The sequence below is a fragment of the Parambassis ranga genome, chromosome 22, assembly GCF_900634625.1.
Source record: "Parambassis ranga chromosome 22, fParRan2.1, whole genome shotgun sequence".
NCBI lineage: Eukaryota > Metazoa > Chordata > Actinopteri > Ambassidae > Parambassis > Parambassis ranga.
The window spans coordinates 11221873-11247292 of NC_041042.1; the positions used below are offsets into that span (position 1 = coordinate 11221873).

At 40.1% G+C, this 25420-nt stretch overlaps 1 protein-coding gene across 1 annotated transcript; it reads left to right on the forward strand.

Annotated features, from left to right (window-relative positions):
* The first annotated feature begins 871 nt into the window (after window positions 1–871).
* On the forward strand, window positions 872–19986 carry LOC114427675 (uncharacterized protein C14orf132). The gene is made up of 2 exons (XM_028395859.1): window positions 872–1110; window positions 17807–19986. The coding sequence occupies exons 1-2, from the start codon at window positions 1084–1086 to the stop codon at window positions 18041–18043; spliced, it is 264 nt and encodes an 87-aa protein (XP_028251660.1). The 5' UTR covers window positions 872–1083; the 3' UTR covers window positions 18044–19986.
* The last annotated feature ends 5434 nt before the right edge of the window (window positions 19987–25420 follow it).

Here is a 25420-nt window from a genome sequence, read left to right on the forward strand (position 1 = left end):
AATACTGATCTATAGGTGGATTCAGAGAGAACCAGGTTTAGTATTCACAGTGAGGCCCCAGGTCACCATTAAATTAATCACTCCCTGTACTACTGTAAGTAGAGCTTTTTAATTGGCTCTTTGAAAAGACTCTCCAATGAATAATAGCAGCGTCCTTTATTCGGCAGGCCCAGATAATCCGACAGCGTGTCATTAGTTTTAGGTCACAGGTTTTCAACAGAGCCCAGGATGGGTTCTGGAGAATTCAAACTCAAACTGCACATCCTTTTTTATTCTGTTCATTCAGTCGCACACCTGTTGTGCACCCGGATGACTTAAGAGACCTCTGTGGAAACACTTCTGCGTGCGTGGACAGCTTTTCAGAGGGCTTCCACAAGATTTCAGAAACGTATTAAACCTTCTTTGGCAGCTATGCACAGCAAAAACATCAGTGGCATGTGTCTTTTATGCAACAGTGTTCCTTACAATAATGTAAACATGTAGCCCACATGGTTCATGCCATATGATGATCTGATTGGTCGATATTACTTCATGTAGACACTGAGTCTCCAGTGCAGTCTGAGACAGGAGTTGAGGGTACCCACAAAGCTGTAAATATGACATTTAGTGTACATTTTAATACAAATAATAATAAAGATCAGGAGAGATGAGGCACGAACTGAACTGACTGTAATTAAAGATACGACAGAGAGAGAGAGAGAGAGAGAGAGAGAGAGAGAGAGAGAGCGCACGTACACCTCCTTTGTTATGTGAGAGCGCGTCTCCCTCTCTCTCTCTCTCCCTCTCCTCTCTCTCTCCCAGGCTGTCCCTGGCAGCCACATCTCTTCATTACTCCGTCTGTTCCGCTCTTTTTCCACCGGCTCTCTCGTCATTTCCCTTCATATTTTCCTTTCTCCTCCTCCTCTTCCTCTCTGTTCATCCTGATTCCTCATCTTCGACATGCTCGTCACGTGAAGTCCGTCAACTTGCCAGAGTCCGTGGATGCTGAGTAAAAAAAAGAATGCTCTAACGAGGGGATAAGAGGGGAAAAAACACGCACGTTTCATCTTTCATTGAGTGCCTTGGCTTGAACGGAGCAACAGTATGGATCTGTCATTTATGGCTGCTCAGGTGAGATATGTTTTTTTAACCTCCTTCAAACTGCTTAAAGATTTTTGGCTTGTCCGAACTTTTTATTAATGCACCTCGTCCGCTGATTTCATGGGCGTGGCCGGTCAACAAGTTCTTATCGTTGCTTTGATAGTTTAGACACTAACTATGGATTCACAAGAGTCATATTGAATGAATATATCATTTAATAATATTCTATTGAAACAGCACATGTGGAGCATGAAAAACAGTTTTTGTCCACTTCAGTTGATTTTCATGTATTTCTGTTTTTGCACCAGCAAGTTGGGACCCTGTGTTTTAATTTGTGCAAGAATTGCATTGTTTTGCATAATATAACATAGGTGCTCCACAGCTTTCAGCATGTGTTTTTGTGCATCTGTTTTTATTTGGATGTGTGTGTCTTTTCCATTACGAGCTCATATGGTATTCTTCCTGCTCCCTCCTGGTGTCTGGCTCCTTATGGTTTGTCTGGTGCCATCTAATTTTGTTTTTTTGTTGTTGTTTTTTTGCTGTTTTCCCAGCAATTGCTATTAAAAGGGTTCATAGCATTATTTTTTTTTCCTGCCAAGGGCTGTTCTGCAGGGCCAGATGAAGCCAAATGCTCCCAAATCTTTTTAAATCAGGGACCTCTAAATGGAAATGCATTGGAGCATGGACACTTCTGAGAATACATTGTTGTTCAGTATATGGCCTGACTGGATGAGAACTGGAGTAATAACTGCACGGACAGCATGAAACCTCACAAAAGTGTAGAGGGTGAAATTAGTTACTATACTGGACTTCATGCCAGGAGCGCATCACTTCTAAGTCCCAACTTAAAATGTAATGCAGGACTTCAGTGACTCACTGGAAGTGTTACAGCAGCACGGTTGCCAAGCTGTGTTAGCTCTAAACCTTTTTTTTAGAGATATATAATTTAATCTTACAAAAGTGGGTTGTGTGAAAAGACTGACCCAATTTGGCCTCTTGAATTTCTGTTATAAACCTTATAGGCTTCTGTCTTTCAAAGGGAAATCTTGGATGTGTCCAAAAGTAACAAGAAGGCTTAAAGGACTATCATAGAGGATTTAGTGGCATCTAGAGGTCAGGTGGTAGATTGCAACTTACTGAACTTCAATCTCGGAGCCTTTCATGACCTGTGAACTTTCTTTTCCAGAGTCAGCATTTTCAATGGAAAAACAATTGCATTCATCCACAAAATGAATCCTACATCCTACAAAACCAACCCTTCCAGGACCCCATACACCTTTTTCTCACATATATATACATAGTCCTTGCTGGATGCGCAGTTCATGTTTTTTCCATCATCCACGTACCTTTCCCCAAAGAATGCATCCCATCTCAGATCCGTAATGGCTAATTTAACTGAAGTGAAATTCATTCCAGCGCCCTGAGTCCCTCTGTAATGGTGACTGTGAATGAAGTCGGGCGAACGTCCCTGGAGTTTTGAAGACTGACTTCACGATGGATGACTTTTTGCCCATCCATCTTAGCATAGCTCTGCTGCCTGCAAATCATTGGACCTTCGCCATCATTTTGTCTCTAAAACTGACTGATGCTGCCATAAGTGCTCCTTTCTGAAGACAGAGAAAGTTTTGAAAAGAATTCTCACTCAGAGGAGGTGGTTACTGATCCTGTGTACAGGATAATGAATGAGAATGCGTGTATTTGAATAGCCTACAGACATTCTGATAAAGACATCTGTTTAGCCTGCCATTTAAGCAGTTTGCTTGGCATTCTGCAAAGACACATCCTGCAAGACAAGAAGAACACAGCACAGAATCAGAATTCAAGCCGCTAACACAATAGGCTGCATTTGTCTCTCTCCTTTCTGATGACATGCTTTTGTGCGACACCACAGAAAAGAGTTAAATAAGTCTCAGCAGAACAATGTGTTTAGTGAATCATTTGCATTTGGCAGCAATGCCTCTGCTTTGAAATGAAAAAGGGCACACTTCATTAGGCTGAAAGTGGTGGCATCCTCAAGCATTGCAAAACACGGATTAATAGGTGGCAATCACAGTGATGCATTTGAATACTAAGTTGAGTGCAATGAGGCGATTTCTTCTTTATCTTTTCAATAAGACTGAGCTGAGGAATTCATAGCCTTCCTCAGCTCCCATGCCGGTATTGAGATTTATTTTTAACCTGCACTCACTTTTGATTTTTTCTTCTTCTTTTCTTTTTTCAGACAAGCCACAGTGACGGTTAATCACGCTGTGTAGCAGATATCCAAACATTTCATTGCCAAATAGAGGCATTAACAATAAGCCGATGTGTTACTAACAGATGCTCAGGTCAACCTTGACGTGTTTTAGACAGACTCCGGAGCCATCTTGGGCTTTTTGCCAGTCTCAGACTTGCTCCAGCTGACAGATCTGCCACAGAGGGCAGCAAAACCCTGAAGGCTCTGTCTGTCCAGTACATGTTGACCCACTAGCCTTGGCCTTTTACTCATTAATTTCTAGACAGTCTTGCAGTATAAGCAATTGGATCCCCATGTGTAAAAAAAAGCGCACAAGCATTGTAGACTTATTTAGAAAAACAACTGCAAAGGTTATTAAAAAAACAATGAAATAACTATTGAATTCAAAATCATTTAAAATCTACTCCCTTTTCCAAATGCATACTTTTACACACTACACAGCATTGTTGATCATTTTGATTGATCAATCCATGGCACCCTATGGTCTTTTATTATTGAAGAAGCCTGTTACTATGTATATCAGACCGTCACCATGGACACCTAAACACTGTAAAGGATCAAATGCAACCCCATTAGTTCAATGTTATTAGTTTCTCTAATAAGTAGTTGTGTCAGACCTACTGTGTCATCAAAGTGATGGCTTTGCATGGTTAAATTAGCTGTAATTACATATGTCTGTATACATACACGGGACAATGTGTGTGTTCTTTCATTCATATTTTTATATTCTCACATCATGCGTTTTGTCTTTCCAGTGACAGGCCATCAGACTTTCTCATTACTCTTTTACTTATTCAATGAAGCCTTGGCTCTGAGACTCATTCTACCTGACAGTATTTTCCATCACCTCAGATGAGAGTGAAAGAATGATGGTGAAGGGGAGAGGATGGGGGGGCTGACAGCTGCAACAAACTGAGCCATCTGTATTTACCTGCAACATAATGCCCCAAAGACCAGGATCAGACAGAGTGGCAAAAACTATTTAGCGACAGATGATATCATGAAACCATCCTGATTATAATATTAGGAAGACTTGCAGAAGACACAGCAAGAACATTTGTGCACCACCACCACCTTATAGGAAGCCTGTTACCTTCCCTTGTTGGCCCACTAAAGAAAAGGATTTTTACAAATAAGAATATTTTTCATATTTTAACAGAAGTTGCCACAAGGCTTAAATCAATACGATATTTTCTCCTAATTGCAGACAAAGATGTCAATTACATAATCACATCCTTCATGCCTGGACTCACCCTTTTTAAAATCTTCTCCTCTGTGTTGTAGAGGCTTATTTGAAGAGTGTAATAATGGCAAACCAGCCTTTTCATCTCCAGGAGTTCATTTCCCCTCTGGTCTGCTTTTGTCTGCTTCTTCAGCAATTGGTTTTTATATGAAAGCTGTAGACTTCAGATAGGGAAAAACTTGCAACAATTCTCAAGTCTTCTTCCACTTTTATAGCACTGCAGCGTTATTTACAGGCTGAGAAACCAGCAATCAGATGAATTAGAAATCAATGTTACAAGTTGATGAAAAGCAGGTGACCCTGTCTACATAAGGTCCTTGTTTATTATGTGAGAGAATGAGCACTTTAATCTGCAAGCACATTTATCACTTATAAACACATCCCTCTAATGTTATTCTAAAAAAATCAAATTAACGAACACAGAACAACAAAGGGGCAGAAACATTAACCAGATGCTAACGAGGAAACCGGCTGGAAACCTTAAAAATGTTATCCCTGCTTTGACACAATTCCATTAATAGATCATTTTCACTGCCGGGTTGAAGACGAGGTCAGGCTCCTCACAGCGGGGCATCATAGTCTACTCTCATTTGATGGGTGTATGCCATGCAGAGAGCACAGCCTTCAGAATAAACACAGCAGAACATGTTTTAATCATCGTCCCCATAATCACACCTAAGATAACACAGAGTCACAGTCAAAGTGTTAATGAGCATCTCCTGTTCACTCTCTCTCTCTCTCTTAAATTGAGAAATCTCTATTCTGTCGATGAAAACCATTGACTATCTGACAGGAAATTGCCGGTCTATTTTTGTCTCTCCTGTTGTGCAGCTGGTGCCCAACAGTTGATCATATGTTAAACCCCTTCCCTCAGCTATCAATAACTCTCAATGTAAGATATTTTTTATGTAATAGTGAAAATTATGAACCTAAGTGCTGCTGATTTCCATGTTAAAATGCACATCTTTAGCATGATTAGCATGATGTCAGGATTGCAAAGGAAACATTGCTGTCATTAGCAGTTGTGTGGTAAATAAGCCACCCCTTATCACAAGTGAAACCAAACAAAGACAAGTGTAGTGACCGTAAGTAGGGCAGGTGGGGCTTAGTCAGTAATGATAGGAGGGTCTTAATTAAATAAAGACAATGCCACTCAGCTTACATAATTCCTCAGTGTCCCTGTGAGATCTTATGGTGAAGCCTGTTTGCACTGCCGATGCAAACATCTCCCAGCTGTTTTGCACCTGCAATGAGTGACTGCATATTGAAAGAAGACCTGGGGAGAATGAAAGGGAGACTTAATGGACTGTGACAGCCAAGTAAAAAGTAATAACATCTTTCCTTGATAGACCCAAACCACTAACTGCATGATGCTTCCTATATAACTGACTCTGATAGTCTGCAGGTATGAATTATGTACTCTGATATAAATAATCTATCCATCCTAAGATCATTGCAAAGCAGTTGCATCCCTTATATTGACATGTTTCTGGTATGAATTTGAGCTGTGTTTTTTGGGGGAAGAGTATCTCAGCTAGAAGCTGATGTTCTTGCCATTAAAATGAGAGGAGTTACAGAGCAGGTGGTTTCCCTGCTTTGGGTGAAGGCTGGTGAATGGCAGCAGCTGATTACACACCATCAGCATGGAAGCGCAGATGAATTATGATTGCAGTTAAACACCACCACAGCTCTCATTTATTGGGATCATTATGCATTTTTGGAAATCATCAGCATGCTAAACACTATACAAGTGTGTTGTGTTTCCTCCTGTTTGCCAAGAGATTGTTTTCATCACTGGGAGCAGTTTCGGTAAATTACCCCTGTAATAGAAATAGTGACAAAAAAAAACAGTTTCTTGCTGGTTTAAACACAGATTTCTCAGGAGAGGTTTAATTTTTTGTACAGCCCCTATAGCAACAACAGCAATACCTGCTTTTTTGATTTGATCTGTCTCATGTGTGACCTTGGGTTTGTGCAAAGAAAGCTTGCCCTGAAGCCAGTGACACTGTGTGCAGACAGGCCTCTTTCCTCTCCCTCACCTTTTGTTCAATCTGGAAAAAGGACCTGCGGTTGTTTAGCACATAATGTACCTTTATTGCTCAAGAAACACTGAAGGGGCCCAAGGAAGAAAACCATGGCTCCCAAGACGATATTTAGAGTTTTAGCTGCAGCTGTTGCCATGGTTCAGAAACAATCTGTTGATCATATCAATACAGCATCTCATCATGGAAGATTATATGACAGCCATCCTATTAGAAACTGTATTTCAGTCTCACAGGTTATTCGTGCCACAAATGGGGCTAGCTTCAATTTCCCCACTGATGTTTTTCTCATAGGGTAAATTACACCCCCCCCTTCCTTCCTTCCTTTGTCAGCTTGATATTTTACATCATTAGATTTATAGCCTGTGTACAAGCCATCCTCTGCAGCTCTTTATGATGCTTTATATAAGCAAATCTCAACATTGACCTTCTCATTTCAGGGTGCATGCAACTTTAATTCCTGTGTGATGGATCAGGAACTTTACAGTGCAGTTAGTTGTGTTACGTATGGAAATCATCTCTCTGCTAGTATGCACGAGAGGTGGAGAAAAACTACTGTACACCAACAGATTTTTTTTTATGTTGAATTTTTTATGACATCTACAAGGAGTCATGAATCAATTCACAACTAGAGCTTCAAGCTTCTCTCTTTGCTGATGTTGCACACCGTAATGTTGTATTCATCAGTTTCAGCCCAAAGATTGCACCAGTCTGAGTAACTGATTTACCCCAGGGCTGTCTACTGAAAAGCAACATTACCTTACAAGTTTTATAAGACCTCGGGTATTTCGGCTCATTCACAAAAAGCGAATATGTATTGTCTAGGTTACAGCGCGAAGTGCAACAACAATCTGCCTTGCAGTATGCATGTCACATATCTATTTGGTTTACAGCTAGTCTGTAGGCATTACATAGCCCCTGCAGGATCGATGCTCTGCGGAATTACCATTTACCCAACCATGTGTAAAAAAAAAAAACATTTAGACACTTGTATCATTTAGGAGCCATGATCTTGTTTACTGCAGCAATCAAAGACTTGAATGTGCTGTAATTGATTAATCTCACACCTGAGCCTTGTTCACATTCAGGAGTGGCTACTAGCTTGTGGACAAAAAAAAGGATTTTGTGTCCTGACAGCCACCTCATTGCTCCCTGTGATATATGTCCATCTCATAGTGCAAGAGACACCAAAATCCATTTATTTATAGCAGTGACTGATGGGCAGGAGGCCCAGAACACTAAACATATGGCCTGCAAGTGCATGTGTGTATGTGAGTGAGTTTGTGTGTACAATGCCATCGAGTGTTTTTCCTGCTTTTTGCGATGGAATAATCACATATAATTTAGCAGTTGCCTGCATGTGTTTTGTCACAATACTTAAAGCTCTTTTTTTCTTGATCCATGCACACATTTCTACAAACACATACAGTAAAGACTAAGGGCTTGCAGGGGCTAAGGATCACCACTCAACTGTTATAGTATCTGAAAACACTGTGCTGCAACTAGGCCAACATGGCACACGCGTGACAAATTCATAACACCCACCCACCCACCCACAGAAATCATTCATAAATGCTGATGCCACCCTTCAGCAGGATCCGCTGTAGCTATACGACATCAGTATATTTATTTAATAGGCACTATGTTAACAGTGAAACTGAAACAATGTACAGCAGAGCTAAAGGGAAGAGATATGCATATAACAGCTGATTTGAACACTATAAGAAACTCAGTGCATAACATATAAGGCAAATATGGAATTAGGATTATTATGTGTGGACAAAATGATGTCAATGATAGCAAGATGAATCTCTTTTTGGATCTTGATCTAGCAGAACAGAACCCCCATTCATATTTCTTTGGCATCAGACATTTCAACTGAAGGATTCCAAGCTCCTGTCTGGAGTGCCTGAGGTTTCAGCCAGTGTTTCTGGGCTTCTGTTTATATTCAGTAAGTAACAGTCTGTGTAGCAACTTGAGGCCAAGCAGTGAACCAGAGAAATTAATCAAACAGGGAAGTTTAAACAACTGCAGTTCCATGAATGGCCACTTGAAACGCTCCCAAACCATTTCTGAATTATGTTGTGAAAACCTTAAGCAGGTTTTAGTATGCATGCCATCTTAATTGTGTCTCTTTTACATACTAAAAAGCAGCTTTTCCTCGACCTCTCAGATATAACAGAGGAGATTAATCATGTTCCTTATGAGATTTGCAGTGTGTAACAGCAGCAGACAGGAACTGATGAAAGGAGTGTTTTATATGTAATAGAGTTATAAAAAAAAAAACTACAATGCAGGAAATCCAGGAATTGATATGTGCACTTTATATTTGACAGGAGGCGTGGTGGTCCAGAGGGGTCTGCAGACACTGAGGGTGGACAACAGTCGAGACTGTTTGGCTCAGCAGATATTAAAAAAAACTGTTCATAAGAAAGAAAGATATTGCAAACACTGTGCAATGAGAACATTAATCACGTCCGTATTGGTGACAGCAGATGTGTGTGCATGTCGACTCGCATGCATGCTGCATGTGTATGTGCAAAGGAGGGAAATTCCTTCCATCTGGCTATCGTTTATGAATCACTCCTTCTGCCTCTCAGTCACATTTACTTGTGAGTAAGTCTGCACTGTGTTGCTGTGGCTTTAAATATTTATAATTATAAATGTAAATATAAATATATTATGGATCGGGAGGAAAATAGATCACCTTAGCCGTGGAATAGAGAAATTAATGACATAGGACGTTAAGGAGAGAGAAGGATAGATGCTGTGTGCGAATACAAATTATCCAGAGGTTGATGAAGATGTATCAGGCTTGATTTACAGTACTCTCATCATACATATTAAATGAATGCCATACAGTAGCAGGGTTTAAGAGTCAGCTATAGGCCCTTATGAGTCAATGATAAATACAGCAGTATATAGAATAATAATATAGTGAGATGATAGGATACTGATTCATATGGTGATAGGAGGTAGTATTCTCCCTAAAGAGATGACTGATTAGCCTACAGTAGATGAGATGAGGAGTGAGTGTGCCATTGTGAGGTCATTAAAGCCTTGGGGAGGAAGAAGGAAGAAGATTTGAAACCAGCACGGTCAGAGCAGCAAGGCCTACTGTGAAAGAGCCAGACAGGTGTGCAGAGATCACATTTAAGTCAGAAAAGTAAATTAGAAGAATGTGTGAATTAATATTGTTGATGGAATTCCAGATTTTGAAGCTTTTGTTCACACAAATTGAGCGTAATTTAATCATTTTCCACATTGCTGGTACTAAACCAGAGGAAGTGAATATCAATGAGATTCTCAGAATAGTCTGGAGAGAACATGACAGCATTAGCATCATAAAGCACTGTAAGATAAATACACCCTTTGCTTCTTTACGTGTAACACTAGATTAGCCCCCTCAAGCAGGAAGCAGCTCTCTGTGGTGAAACTTGCTTTTGATGCTACAATGTGTGTATGTGTGTGAATGGATAAGTATCCCACACAGATCCATATTTAGAAATATTGGGAAATATTAATAATAAAAAATACAGTTGATAAGATAGGGCTGTCCAAAGATGGACGAATGTCTTCACAGAGAAGTCTTCATTTCCACAGTGGACGATCACTGAAACAATTTGCACAACATCGTCATTAATCATGACCATTATCTCAGCTAATGATTATTTATAAATGGCAGCAATCTAAAGCATCCACACACACATGTGCATCATGGTTCGGAGAGCCTGGGGAAATGCTACTCATCATCTCTTAGACGGCAGCAAAGACTTTTCCTCATCACATTATTAGCATCTGTTTTGCATAAAAGTGGATCAGGGTCTTTCTTGCTTGCTCTGTGTTTTACGAGTGTGGGGCAAAGCACAGCCACCCCAGCTGCACCCCACCTCAAACCAAGTCTTACATGAGTGGCGATTCAATTAAGGGCTTCCATCTCTTTGCCTGAAATTTCCCCTGTACTGCACAGTGAATGAACAAGCACGGATGGAGCCGTAGGGGCAGCTGACGCTAGCAACAGATACACTGAGTGCATGGTGATTTTTTTTTTCATCCTCCCCACTCCAATGCACACAAACTGCAGAGATACCAAATCTCCTTATTGGGTTTAAGAAAGACAATCTCTGAATAAAGAAAGGTTAATGGTTAGATAAATAGTTTTAAGCTGCATTTCTACTAAGCAAAGCAGATGAATTGTTATAGTCTCAGGTCTCTTGACAACAGCAAGAAAAGGGGAAAAATATTTACACCATAACAATTTAAATCAGCTTGAAGTGGTGTAAAATTAGTACAGCAACAATCGACAGCAACAGTCATGACCCTAAATGTCTTCTTGCATTAGGTCAGAAGCTTCACAGCATGCCTTTTATATCTATTTCGTTTCAGATAAGCTTGTGGCAGGACAGAAAGAGGCATGAAGCTGCCATCTGCTCATATAGTATAAAAGGTAGTGAGTATGGGTGAGCTGAATTTTTGTGATGACCACTGGCTCCACCTTCAGGAAGTCAGAAAGCACCAATTTTGGAGGATTTTGGTCTTTTTTCTGCAGAAAAATGATTTCCAGTATATAAAATCTGCAGCAATACCATTCTCAATGACATTAGAAATAACTCAAAATGGCTCCCGTAAAAAAGGTCATGTTTTGCTTGCATGATAGTTTGCACATATGCACAAGGGGAATCCCCTTCTTTCACCATATTCCAACCATATCCAGCACACAGCAGCACATATGCTTAACGTGACAGAGGTTACATGTGACTCCGCTGGGTGCATTTTAATTGAAACTGTTCACAATGTAAAATACATGAGCGACTTCCGCATAGAGATATGGAAGTGGTGTAATACTGCACAGCTAGGAATCTGGCTTGCTATAGCATGACGTGTTCTTTGGTGTAAAAAAACATGCTGCACATAATACAAGTTATGCATATTTAAAATAAACACTCCCATTAATAATAAATGACCGCCGGCCCTTTGGGGGATAGACTTTTTCTGTAAATCTTGAAATTACATTGAAATGAAGACGTGGATGGTCAATTTGTCAAATTTAAATGTGACAAAATAAAACAGTGCAGTGCTTTTTAGATCAGCAGATTTATAAACCTGTAGGCTACACATTGACGTTTCCTTCACAAGTAAATCCACAATTACTTCTCTCATTGCCCGACATTCCTTCAGTTTATCAGTAGCCTATAGGGCCCAGTTCACACTGGAGAAAGTCAATCCAGCTAGAGTAGGATTGAATCCGGATAGCCTTTAAGCTGGATACAAATAGAGCCTATTTTTTAAATCTGGCTATCACACATGTCCGCGCTCAATGCGGCTTAATCTGGCTTGTTTGGTGTTCTCCAAACCGCTAGGTGGCGCCTCATAATATACAGAGTCTGTTCAGACCGTGGTAGGACCACGTGTGCGCATGCGTCGTGTGTTTTTTTTGTCCCGTGTTGCTCGTTTTTTCCGGTTTAAAAAGCAGTTTATTCCTTTGTAGCCCTGTCTAAAACTGTCGTAGTTCGGAGGTTGTTTACATACGGCTTTTGTACGTGACCCGAACACTGTATATCCGGATACGGCCCAAATCCCACCTTTGAAACAAGGGGTGTTTATGTAGACGTGCGCCCTCCTATAGATCCAACTATCTATGGGTGAGAGGTGGGGTACACCCTGGACAGGTCACCAGTCCATCACAGGGCAACATGCACATACAAACAACCATACACACTCACACCTACGGGCAATTTAGAGTCACGTCTTTTAGAATGCGAGAGGAAGCACCCAGAGAAAGTGTGTGAATATAAAGCAGGTTAAATGTTGTTATCTGTTGTCATGGTAGCTAAGAAAATGGAAGCACCTCTTGCAGTGGGACAATTTTTACTGTGTTGTAAAGTCATGATTGTTTCCTGCATGTCCAGACTTGTTTCTGTCCTGTCCAAAGGGTGTTTGTAGTTGCAGGAATACCGTGGATTTTAGGCAAGTTCAGACGATAAAAAATGATTTGTTTCAAAAGCCGAAGACCTGTTAGCCAACAATAATGAATAAACCAGAATACAGCAGTGCTTATTCTTATATCTTAAAGCCCTAAGTAAAAAATCAGCGAGATAATTGTCTGAATAAAAAAATAGAGCAGTGCAATAGGTTATCATTTGAGCTCAGTAATTCTTTAAGACTAGTTTTTGGGGATATAAAAAGTGAAACCCTGACTCATCTTTTCACTTGCCAGCCTCTCTTTTTCTGTCTGTTTTTTATATGCAGCTAGCAGTTTTAGCTGTATGGACTTCTATCATTATTCCTGTGTGAACCAAGCCTTTCACAGCAAGCAGAGTTATAGGCAAAAACAAGACAGGCTGACATACACACCAAAACATGTCAACAAGGAGAACAACACTGAGACTATAAAGAATTTAGACATGTGAAAACAGACATCTGGCTCCACAGTGTCTCTCTGTCTCATCACTTAAAAAGCCTTCTTCCGTGTGATTACCTGGCTGACTCTGCCTCACTGTCATCTGGCTGGAATAAGAAGTCGGTCTTTGTTTGTGGTGGGTTTTAATGTTTTATAAGCTGATGGATTGAGTTTCATCTCACATTTCAAGTAATCACGCTTCTGCTAATTAAAAGCGTGTGGGAGCAATAATCAGTGAGCAATAATTACAGAATGATTTAACACATATACCACAGAGAAAAAAACTCAAAGGTGACACATGGATCATTCATATAGCAAAAGAAGAATAATAAACTTTTTTCGTGTCTTGCTGAATTTCCATTGATTGACTGGGGTGCCAGGCAGGGATCACTTGGACTACACTTGTTCTATTGAGTTCTAAGATTTATTAAAAAATGCTGCTGGGCTGCTGAGACAGGGAAAATCAATGAAAGCAGAGCTGTAAATCTGATCAGTGGAAACTAGAGGCCTCAACACTACTGTACTAGTGAACAAGCCTCCTTAAAACCCTAGAGATTTATGACACGACTAGTTCAATAGGCTGCTGTCGACTATAGAACAGGCCATATCTATTGTTTTCTCTAGTTGACAGCGATTTTATAGAATTAAGTGGCTGCTTTTTTTCCATGCAGCTACACGTGAGAGACTAATCCTCAGATCCTTCACCTCAGATCCTTTACTTCCCTGCTTTGTCTCTGCTTGCATTTTTCCCCCCATACAATCCAATGTGTCACATTTTATAAACATTAAAATTAGTCATGTCATTGTACATTGTGCATGTCCAGTGTGATTAAACAAAAATACATCCATTAGTGTCCAAAACAGGCAGTAAATGTTTTTTATGGTGCAGTGCAGCCCAGCAGTGAAGCCAAGCTTGTATTGGCACCAGCTGTTTGCAGCATGCTTTATAATGATTGGCTCCTGCTCAGCTGCGTAGTATAACGCTACAAGAATGATCGATTATGTGTTTATTAATATTTCTCTTAACAGGCTTTATTGTTGCTCAGCTTCTAATGTCCAACTGGCTGAGGGTTTAATGTACACTGTGACACACACCTGTGTGTGCAGCAGGCTGCTGGTGGAGGCCAGTGAGCCTTTCAAAATGAGGAACATCTGTGTGCAATTACACACACAGTAGCTGCTGCTGCTGGAAGGATCCATCACTCCACCACTTTCACTCAGCTGACAAGAGCCGTGATTGGATGGGATCATTAAATAGAGACAGTGTCAGACTAGGCATGTTCATATTAAACACCTTTAGTAAATCAGCATTTTAAAAGTTTTGTGAGTTTTAATTGATTGATTTAAAAAAACTCTCCAAACTGAGTGGGGCGTGCTGTGAAAAACTGAAGTGTAGTTAATACATCCAAGATGGTTCTGACAGTTCAACAGTAGTGTGTTGTCATTGATTGTGCGTGCTATGTGAAGCACACAGTCCATTCTTTACACGGCAGGGATCCACCTCTGTGCCGGTCTGTTCTCCGGAGTGCACCTTGAAGTTTGTTCTTGACAAGGACACAAGAATCGATTTGGGTCTGACCTCATATTAGTGCGGAGAACTAACTCGTTGTGATTTATGAACAGTGATGCTTGAGTGCATTTGTGGATTTTGGTTTTCCCACAAACCAGAGATATTTTGTTTTGTTTTTGTTTTTTTTCTTTGTTTGTGCTGAAACCATTTCAGTTGAGTACTTACTGGTGTTAACCTCCCACAGGAGGCAATTACAGTCCATTCTATTTCACAATTACTGTGATCATCCATGTAGGGTGGCACAGCTCTTTGGAACAGCTGTGGCAAATAAATCAAAGCTGTGAGAGCAGCAGAGAGGGTGGAACTGTGCATTTTCTCTGGATCATCTGCTGCAGATTGGGGTTTTTGCTGTTTGGGGCGTTGCCTACAGGCCTTCACTTAGAAGTACCCAAATCATAATTTGAGATATCACAAAGAAATTCAGGACGGAAATATCAAACAAGCTGCATGCGTATGGACTCAGGGTCATACACCATACTCCCATAATGATTTCTAGTACATGCAGAAAGCCACACTTTCAGCCCAGTAGAGTGGAGTTAACAGTAATGTCACTCTAAGAACAGAAAATTACACTTGAAAAATTCAGTGACTGCATGTCTTTTCAAAAAACAATGCCTTCCTTTAAATAATACACAGACCTCACTTTCAATAGCTTTAATTTTAATCGCTTTCTTCTCTGCTTTCTCTTCGAAAGCTTTGAAAGGAAATCCTTTATGTGTGGAATTTGTTTGTTTGGAATGTGTTTTTCTGCAGTTCTCTTTATTTGATAGCCATTCAGATTGCATGTAAATGCATATTAGCTGACGAACTAAGCTGTTGGAGGGAGCATTCTAGCACCACCAGCTGTATTTCACAGTATAAATAAATCATCTTAATATACTGTAATAATGATGTATTAAAATACAAAAAAGTGTGAATGGGGGCCGTTTTTGGTCAGTCACACCAATTGTTAATTGCTAATATGGTCTGCCTGTTATTTAAACTAGAAATAGCTGTGCTCAGCCAGGTATGTTTTAATCAGAGAACTCTGAAATAAACTAGGTCACACTGAGTAAAAATAAAAAAGTCTCTTAAAGTTCTCATTTTCTGTAACTTTGTGCTTTTACACTAGATTGGTTGATGCCCTCTGGGGCCTTGGCACTGAGGAGGAAAATGTATTTTTCTTATTACTTTTCTGGTTTATGGTAAAAAAAAATAAAAATGCAGATTTTTATAATAAGTGTAAGCCTGCTTATAATTTTAAATCATAAAACCACCTTGGAAACGAGGCCACTTTTACTGTTGCTATGTCTTCAGGAGGCTCATTTGTAACATACAATGTAAAATAATAACATAACAGGCTGGTTATTGAAGCCACTTAGCCAGCACTTTATGGTTATGAAGGTGAACACTTTCCAGGAAGTGATTACAGAAATTGTTCATTCATGTTTATCAACAATACATGTTTTTTTCTGGTAGTAAATCTCAGTGGATGTCCTTCATTTCCCACCAAAGTGTTTTAGATGCTTTTGGGAAGCTAGGTCTCTATTTCCCTCTGTTCCATTAGTGCTTAACAGTGTGCTGCTCTGCTCTGCTCTAACATGTATGATCCACACAGGGACTGTAGAAGCATCCCCATCAAAACTCATGATACAGTGACGCACGCTGTAATAAAAACACTTTTCCTACGTATCTCTGCCAAGTATAGCAAAACCTGGTCAAATATTTAGATTAAGTACCAGAATACTTTTTGTGTGTGGGCACACACGCTGTATCCACTTCATTTTATCCGGTACACTTCCCCATTTATGCAAACAGCTCTCTTCTGTGAACAATGAGTTTCTTATAAATAAAACATAAATATAAAGAATGCAGACAGGAGTTGAAAGCTTCAGTTATCGTCTGACTGAATCAGATGCAGTTTTGAATGCAAGGTAAGGTTTTCAGCATTGTTGTGTCGATGTCCCAGAAAGCAGGGACACTTAAAAAAATAAGGAAGCAGCCACATGTTGATGAGAGATGCTCAGAGGAAGTAACAGGTAGATGCAAAATAGCATTATAGGAGAACTTTTAAAAGACCTTTTTATAGAGCTGAGCAGTGTGTGTGTGATATAAAAAGGAATGTTAAAATAGAAGACGTATGAGATGCTGTAGTTGCACAAATCAGCAGTTACAGTGATGGCGTGGGGGGTGGGGAGACCCAGGTTGCTGGACTTTATGCATGCCTGTCTGCCTCCATCATGCTCATGTGAACAGCAGGCACTCCACAGGATGTGTCATGTCATTATTCACCACCAGGGGCCAATGAACGGCGAGCAGCAGCAGAGTGCCTTCTAAACAGTGTTTTCCCCTGTGTGAGGGGAAGACCAGAATGTGTGTGTGTGTGTGTGTGTTAACGTCTTTGTGCATTAGCCTGTGTGTTCATGAGAGGAGTGTGAGAGAGAGTGAAGGTGAACAAATGAGCAAGCAAGAGAGAATTTCTGTGTTTGTGAGCGCTCGACATCCCTCCGAGGTATTTTTAGCATTGTTTTTTCCCCACATTTTCTCAGCGTGGTTAGGGTCTGTCATGCATTTCTCAATCTTGTACACACAGACACACAAACATACATACATACATACATATATATATATATATATATATATATATATATATATATATATATATATATATATATGTATACTGGTATATAAGTCAAACATTCACAGGGCTAAGGTTGTCCCAAGCAATAAATCATTTTCATTCGCCACATCTGAAATATTCATTTCCTCTTAATCAAGAGCCTCTTCTGAAAGACACACACACCCAGTGGTGTGTGAGACAGAGTGGGACCCTGCATGCCTGTGTGGTGAAACCTTGTAAGCACTTACTAATGATGTCGTGAGCTGTTACTGCTCATTTCTTTTAATATAGCACTCAGACTTGTTAATGCATGACCAACAGAAACAAACCTGGCGTGCTACGATGGCAGGAAGGACAAGACGCTGGTCTCTGTGCTGACTCGAGGGCTAGAAGGTCTCCAAACAAACCCTTTTTAAAAGCAGAACACTCTGTCAGGATTTCTCATCTGAATAAACCTTTTTTACTCTTGTATGCACCAATTGAACTTTTTTTTTTTGTAGTCCTGGCTGCTTGTAGCCTATAAAATCTAGTATTATGTGAAAGTCAAGTCACATGTTGTCTGAGCCTGTTCTCTGTTCTCAGGTCTCCTTTCTGTCCTTTATGTCTGTCTATAATATTTTTCATTTTCTTTCTTAGATCCCTGTCATGACAGGAGCCTTCATGGACTCCTCGCCCAATGACGACTACAGTGGAGAACACTCGCTCTTCAACTCCTCCGCCAGCGTCCACGCTGCCGCCTCTGCCGCCTCGGTACACGGCCAGCAGGACGAGCAGCAGTCCATGTCCAGTGATGCTATCTGGCTCTGGATTGCTATCGTCGCCACCATCGGAAATATTGTGGTGGTTGGCGTTGTCTATGCTTGCACTTTCTGATGAACACATGCTTGTACACTCACTCGCTTTTTTTTTTTGGATCTCTGGCCCCAGAAAGCTTTGCAGACAGACATCCTCTCTCTGTGTGTCTCTGTCTCCCCTTCTCTCTCTCTCTCATACTTGGCTGTTGGATCAGTTTGGACCCCTGAGGGTGTGATACTGTGATACTTGACAATGACATATAGACTACTATACTTCTTCATCAAAGAGAAGGACTAGGACTTGGCTGCATTTGTCAGCGACAAGCACTTTTGAATGCTGTAGCTGAAGAAGTTTGAGAAGAGGATGTGTGCTCAACAGCTCTTTAGTTAAAAAACGGAAACAAGAAACCTGTGCTCTCACCCATTTATCAAAGGAACTCTTTTTAGCCTAAGTTTGTTTCCATGTTTTTGCTCAGACAACACTCTCACTTGTAATGTAGAAAGGAGATTAAATGGGGCTTAAGATACAGGTTGAACTGGGGCATCCACCAGATAGCTGCTAAGCAATTTAGGGCAGTGCTGCTTAATTATGCGGCTGAACAGAGATGGTGAATGTTTAAAAATTTAAGCAAGTACTGGGATTATTTTCATGTTAGGCAGCACTGAGGCCCTGGAAGTTAGAGCTCAGTTATACAGATGAAACATAGTATGGATCATCATTAGATTATAATGTGTATGTTTCTAAACCTGGATAACACAGCACTGACTCCATTAAAATCCACTTAAAACCTCATGAAAGCGCTTTCTGTTCAAGGAGTGATGGCTCTATGATCAAAATAAATACTCTTACTGTTGAATGTCTGCAGTTATATCCAACAGGGATTACTAGAAGATCAAATCGTATCGTCTTGTCTGTTCAGTTATGTTGAGATATTGTCTACAGATATTAACAAGAATAGAATTAGAAGCACAAATGAAATCAAACGTAGCCTTCTTTCCTTATTCACATATTAGGCAGTACAGCCTGTACTGAGCAGTCACTCTGTTTACATGTACATGTTGTTATTCTGAAAAGGCATCTTATAGCATCTAAGCTGTATACATAAATAGTAAAAAACTAAATATTCCACTTATATTACAGTTTATGTGCAGACTTTTCAATCACTTTCTGGAAAAAAAATCGGTGTTGGTGATATTGTGCAAATCCAATAACCTGTTGATGTCCTACATAAGGTTTAGAAGTGGCCAGAAATATGGGCTTTTCTTTAGTATCTCAACTATAGCTGGTGTAAAACATGACAGACAGGCCCCAAATGAGACATAATTTAAAAAAATACACTATTTAGAAAGAGCCTGATTTAAATAGAGACTGTTGTCCAGTTAGAATAATGGTGGAACATTAGAGTCAATGTAAATGCAGAAGGGAAAAGTTCTATTTGTGGGCATATGTTGAAGATCTGAAGTAACATCGAGCAGATCTCTGTTGAATTTGTGATAAATGTATACTAATGTGAGTGGGGGAAGTGATGCCTGAGTTTGTTATATACCAGGCTGTACCTTCGAGGTTTTCACTGTTCAGTTAATTAGCTAAGTGTTACAGTAGATGCTGGAGGCAGCAGTCTCTGTGGAAACTAGACCTCATTCTAATTGGGATACAGTAACTTTTACCCTACAGCCAAAGATGCAATTCGTGGTTCTCATAAGAAACATGTTATATCTAATGTGCCGCATTTACACAACAGCTAGGCTTTGATCCTTCTGTAGAGCCTGCTAACTGATGTTTGTGCTTTCCTTAAATCATACCGTGTCCTATTTTAAGCTACAAAGGATGCTGATAATTTAGTTTTTCAAGATGTGAGTTTAAAGTTAGCTGGTTGTTTTTTTTCTGGATAATCTGAGGAATAGTGAGGGGATAGGTCTTTGCTCTGTGAACTAATGTTTCTCTGGGGATTTAGAGTATAATGCAAATAAGCTACAAACATATAAACCTGTCTTGTAAACACCATAACTGATAAATTGTTCATACACTGGAAAAAAATTAAATAATATTGTATATTGTATCTAATTCAAACACAATAATCTCTGTTGAGTGTACTTTTACAATGCGCAAAGACTTTTCAAGTCTGTTATTTTTAATAAATGGTTGATGTAGAAATATACTTAGGCAGAAAGTTGTAAACCACATACACACAATGCTCCTTTTGTATAAAGATATGCTACTATTAAAAATTCTGTATTAATGTAAAAATGTTTTCTCAGTTTCATCAGTGTGAGAATAGAGATGTGAGAATTGATTATGTTGGTGGATAAATGGGAAACTTTTGACTTGATGTATGATGAGCTGCATCTTGTCTCCACCTGAGTCACCTGTCATTGCGCTCAGTGAAGCCAAACCTCGACCTGGCATCACCAGATGCTGCTGAGTCATCAGATAGGACCGATCCTACACCTAAATGGCACCATCTGTCATTTTGACACAGGCACCGGGTTGTTTAGAAATCACCTGGACCTCACTCTCTCTGTCTTCATACTCATTTTGCTGACCGAGCAGAAAAGCTTTATGTAAAGCATGAACTGAGCAAGAGTTTCATTAAAAAAAAAAAGTTTGGAATCTAATATTTCACTGAGATCTTCAACGTCACAGGTGCTTATATAACCATAATTAGACACAGAGCGGCTTATTTCCTGAACTTTGAGGCAGAAAATCCCCATCACCCATGGGGAAAAGTGGTGTCAAAAACATTCACAGATCACTTTATAATTCCATGAAAATGCTACGCTCAACCTTTATTCTATCTTACAGGCTGAATCAGCCCTTTCCAAACTGAAAAAGGCAGCTTGCTTTGATAATATGTGGATCAGCTCCCTTCAAATTTACCATGGGCCTCTCTGATCCCCCCCCACCCCTCAGCAGATGAGATAGAGCTGGAAGTGAAGTCGACTGCATGCGATCTTCAAACAACCTTCACATTGCTTCCACAGCATTGTGCCTTTCCTCTGAATCCAATCAAGCGACTCAGTTGAGAAAATCCCAAAGGAGCCTCACAGCCGCCGCTGACTCCTAGAGGCAAAGGAGCCTAACAAAAACCCTCAGAAGGAACAAGAAGTCAAGTCAAGTCAGTTTTATTTATATAGCCCCATATCACCAATGAGCCTCAAAGGACTTTATAATCTGTACACTCTATAATACCATCTATTCTTAGAAGTGTTGAATGACCTTCCTTGGTCTAATCTATGCTAATGGTGATTATTAGTCTTTAAGGTGATGGTTCTGTGAGAATTCCGCAATGGAAAAGACTTCATTTATAATGTCTCTGCAAGCCGAGGCCGACTTTGTCTGTGAATAATAGATAGTGTCATTAATTTCAACCCAAGAGATTAATCAGTAGGAAAGGAAAGGAAAGGAAAGGAAAGGAAGAGGAAGAGGAAAAGGAAAAGGAAAGGAAAAGCAAAGCAAAGGAAGGTGTAAAAGTGGATGTGTGGCTCGGTTGTCGTGCCTCTCTTCTGTTGCCCTGCAGTCTCCCAGGATGTAACACTTCAGCACAAGTCCTGTCCACTCGAGAATGACAGCTTGGCGATGAGGTGCTGGGTATGCTAATATATGCCAAGCTGCTTAGACACGTCTTATCAAGCTGTCAGTTTAAAGACACATGAGGATGTACAGTGGGTATGTAAACTTTCCCCATGCTTTAAGAAAGGCCATGCACATGTATAATGTGTCTCATTAAAAATGTTGTTGTTAGTAAGAAAGAGACTGCAAATGCAACACATCATCCTCAGACACCCAAAATTTCAGCAGCTGGATTCTCCCAAGACAGGAGAAGGCAACCAATGCTGCAAGTGCTCCACTCAAAACAGCAGATAGTCAGTGACCAGAGGTGGTCAATAATCTGGGAAACACTGGCTCTTTGAGTGTGTTTAGATTCTAAGAACATCTGTCACAAACTAACTTTCTTTGGAAATTATTATAGTAGTTGTATGTTTATGAGTTCACCAGATGAATGTACTTATGAATTTACACCGTAATAGGAGTTAAATGGAGATTCATTTCTTCGCTGCAGGTTACTGTTAATTAGTTCTTTCTGATTAGATCATAAAATCAGGTTGTTACCAGAATCAATAATAGGCTTTTGCTTCCAGTCCAGAGTTTTTGTTAAACTCTGATTAAAAGAGGGCCCTGATACGGCACAAGAATCAGAGCACATCATGATTTATGATGCATCTGCATCCTCTGTAAACGACGCTGACACTGGAATGATGTACGTTTTGGGTGTGAACTGCTTGAGTGCACAAACAGGATGGAGCTGTTATTCTCTGGTCCGATGACTATTTAAGTAAGTGACAGGCAGCTGTCATAACTGCTTTATTCCAGACAGGCATTGTGTGACTGCAGAAAGGAAAAGGTCGATGAGAAGGCTTATAGGTGGGCTGAGGTGATCGACACCTTGATTTCTTTGTTTCTTTCTTCTCGCCCAATCTAATTACACTGTTCATAACAGATGCTTGTCAATCCAGCTAACATCCTTTAATGAAGATCCCAAAGTGTAGCGCCTACAGCTTATTGCCTTTTTAATCAGAATGATTAAACAACATGATAAGCCCTGTAAGTAGCATCGCTCTTGATTGGATAGCATTAACAGTCTTGCAAAAAAATCAATACAACATAGATAACTGATGACGTGCTTTGTCAGCATCTTTCACATTGGTAATTTCCCTGCAAATCAGAGTCATAATTGAAAGCTTTCCTGCTGATTAATTTAGTATTGCTCTCATTTGTGAGGACAAAACATGCAGGCGAAATGTTAAAGTAATCACATGTAATCCATTCCTGCGTCAAGCTTTTCTTTCTAACTCCAGTCTCATGAGATAATAAATAGTGTGCGAAGTGTGATGGGGAACAGAAAGTCTTAATGCAATCCTGGGGGGCTCTGCCACCCCCTGATGCTGCAGCAGGCTCTCTGAAAATGCTTCATTACTGTTACTCCATGATGGGAGCTCAGCGTTGCCCGTCATCCAAAGGCAGGCCCTATTCTTTTGATTTAGTATCAGTGTTGAGTGGATGGCTGGGTTTCTCTCTGTCTCACTCTTCTGTGAGGCAGGCCAGATGAAATATCTGTCTCTGCCTGTCTTCTCACATAGAAAATGTCCCTAGAAAGGGAACTGAATTTACAAGGTAGCTGGCCTTTGAACAAGACAGTCCTCACTTGTTCCCGGAGCCACATTTCTCACACATATGAAGCTTATTACAGTTATTATGTTTTTGAAAGGACTTTCATTTTATGCATGCAGTTACAATTTTTTTGTAATATTACACTGAAAATTATGATGTTAAATGGAAAGCAATGCAACCAGCTGCTGGGCACAAATGTTTTTTTTCCAGATCAGTGTTGCATTCAGTTCGATTACATGCAATTAACGCTAAGGTCCAATCTGAACAGCTGACGATAAGTTGCATCTCCTGCTTGAACTCTAAAGCATTGATGAGGGCTCTAATCTGAGGTGGTAACTGCTGATTGCTGAGTGTGGCAACTTTAATGAGGTCCTCCTCCACAGCAGAGGTAAATCTTGAGCTCCCTTTCCTGCGGCGGTCCTCATGAGAGTCATCACAGAGTTCGAAAATTTCAAGTGCAGCTGAGAAAGTCATCAGAGTTCTTGACATTTTTTAAATTGACAGTCCTGTAGCCTACTACAGAGACGATGGGCTGTGGATTTACTTCCAGATTGAAGCTGTTTTAGAACAATGTGCAAAGCTGCAATAACAGTAAAGAAGCAAGGTAAATCATTTGTCCTCAATTTTTATGCCGTACTGTAGAAAATGGTAGAAAAACAAACATCAGTGGGATCTACTGTACATTAAATGAGTGCTGTACTGATTTACTACACTGAATACGACTGGATATCTGCATGCAGAACATGCTGATGCCTGTCACCATGGAGACTGACATGTTTCACTCCTGCTGCTGGCAGACACAGCTGAGACTCACTTGTGTGGTTGCTGGCCAAAATGAAAGTAGAAACCACTTCAGGGGCTACTGGAGGATCCACTGAGTGGTGAGAGTAAGACAAGCAGAGAGACAGATGGACGGACAGCTTGACAGAAGATGACAGGATGATGGAGATGAACGGAAATGCTCCCAGAGAATGGAAAGGAGGAAAAAAAGGAGAAGAATTAGCAATGGAAGCCCCTGTCCATTTCCCTGTGTTGTGATGTATGTGTGACAGGTGTTCTCTTAAAGCGGAGATCAGGAGATTGATCGATGCTGATCTCTGTCAGCTCCAGCTAACCCTGAAACATTGACATATGTGCCAGGCACATGGTTCTTCCTGTCTACCATGTTGTCCATGATTCATGTTACCTGTAGGGTCATCTCTGTCTTTCCTGATATACTGTGATATTCCATCAAAAGTAAAAAATAATATAGAATGGCTCTTATATTGTCAACCATGGCACTTTTTTATAATTTGATTAGTTTGTTTTTAGCACTTTGTATATGTGCTCCTCACTTCAGAATAAAATATTGTAGTGTTCCATGTGGATGTACGTGTATACATAATTTATTATCTCTACACTGTGATGTGTCTACATTTACTCAAGTAAAAGATGTGTCTGTGATGTCTGCTGAAATAGGGACACAGGAATGTACAGTTACTTAGATGCCTGTTCTAAATGTGGATGGGTGGGTGGATGTGACATTTCAAGGCACAGAACACTACATACTTTATCCAGCAGAGGGCTCCATATGTAATTTTTTTCTATATGATAATATTACATGTTAATATGGATCTGCAATAACAGCCTGTATGGATATTGTTTTGATATAGAGTGCACAGTGCTGCATGCCAGAATAATGTAACTTCCTGGACAGAGCTCAATTTCTGCCTTCAAATAAAGAGTGCAACCTAAAAGCTGCTTTTATCTTTGCACAAGGTTTAAGATTAAACCTTTTTTTTAAACACTTTAATGGTATTCTGTAAGCATGGATGCATGCACAAACTTAAATTTAAATAAAAAGGACCACTGTTAAATCTGGAACTAAAAACAAATATCAAAAAGGTGTTGTTCAAGCAAGGGAGCTTCTTAAATCATTTGTTAGAATTTTATTTTTCATATATCAGTACCAACAAAATGTTAATAGCGGGATACATCCCCTGGTGCTGCTGTGCTTCCTCTTTCTAATGTTCTCTCATGTTATTGTCAGCGGAATTACACACATAAAACCAGCAGCTGCATATTAGTCTAATCTGGAAGTCTCACAGGATCTCAGCTCTGTTGTTTTCAAGCAGCTTTCACCAGTGTGATCCATTTGGGATGTTTATTGGGATGTTCCTGTCCACTGTGCCAGCCATGTGTCTCAGGGGCAGCCAGCTCCTCTGATGCTCTCTGTTGTGGTACTCAGGGCCTGTTATTGTGCAGCTGTGATCATATTGGAACTGGTAGGATTTCAGTGATTTCCTC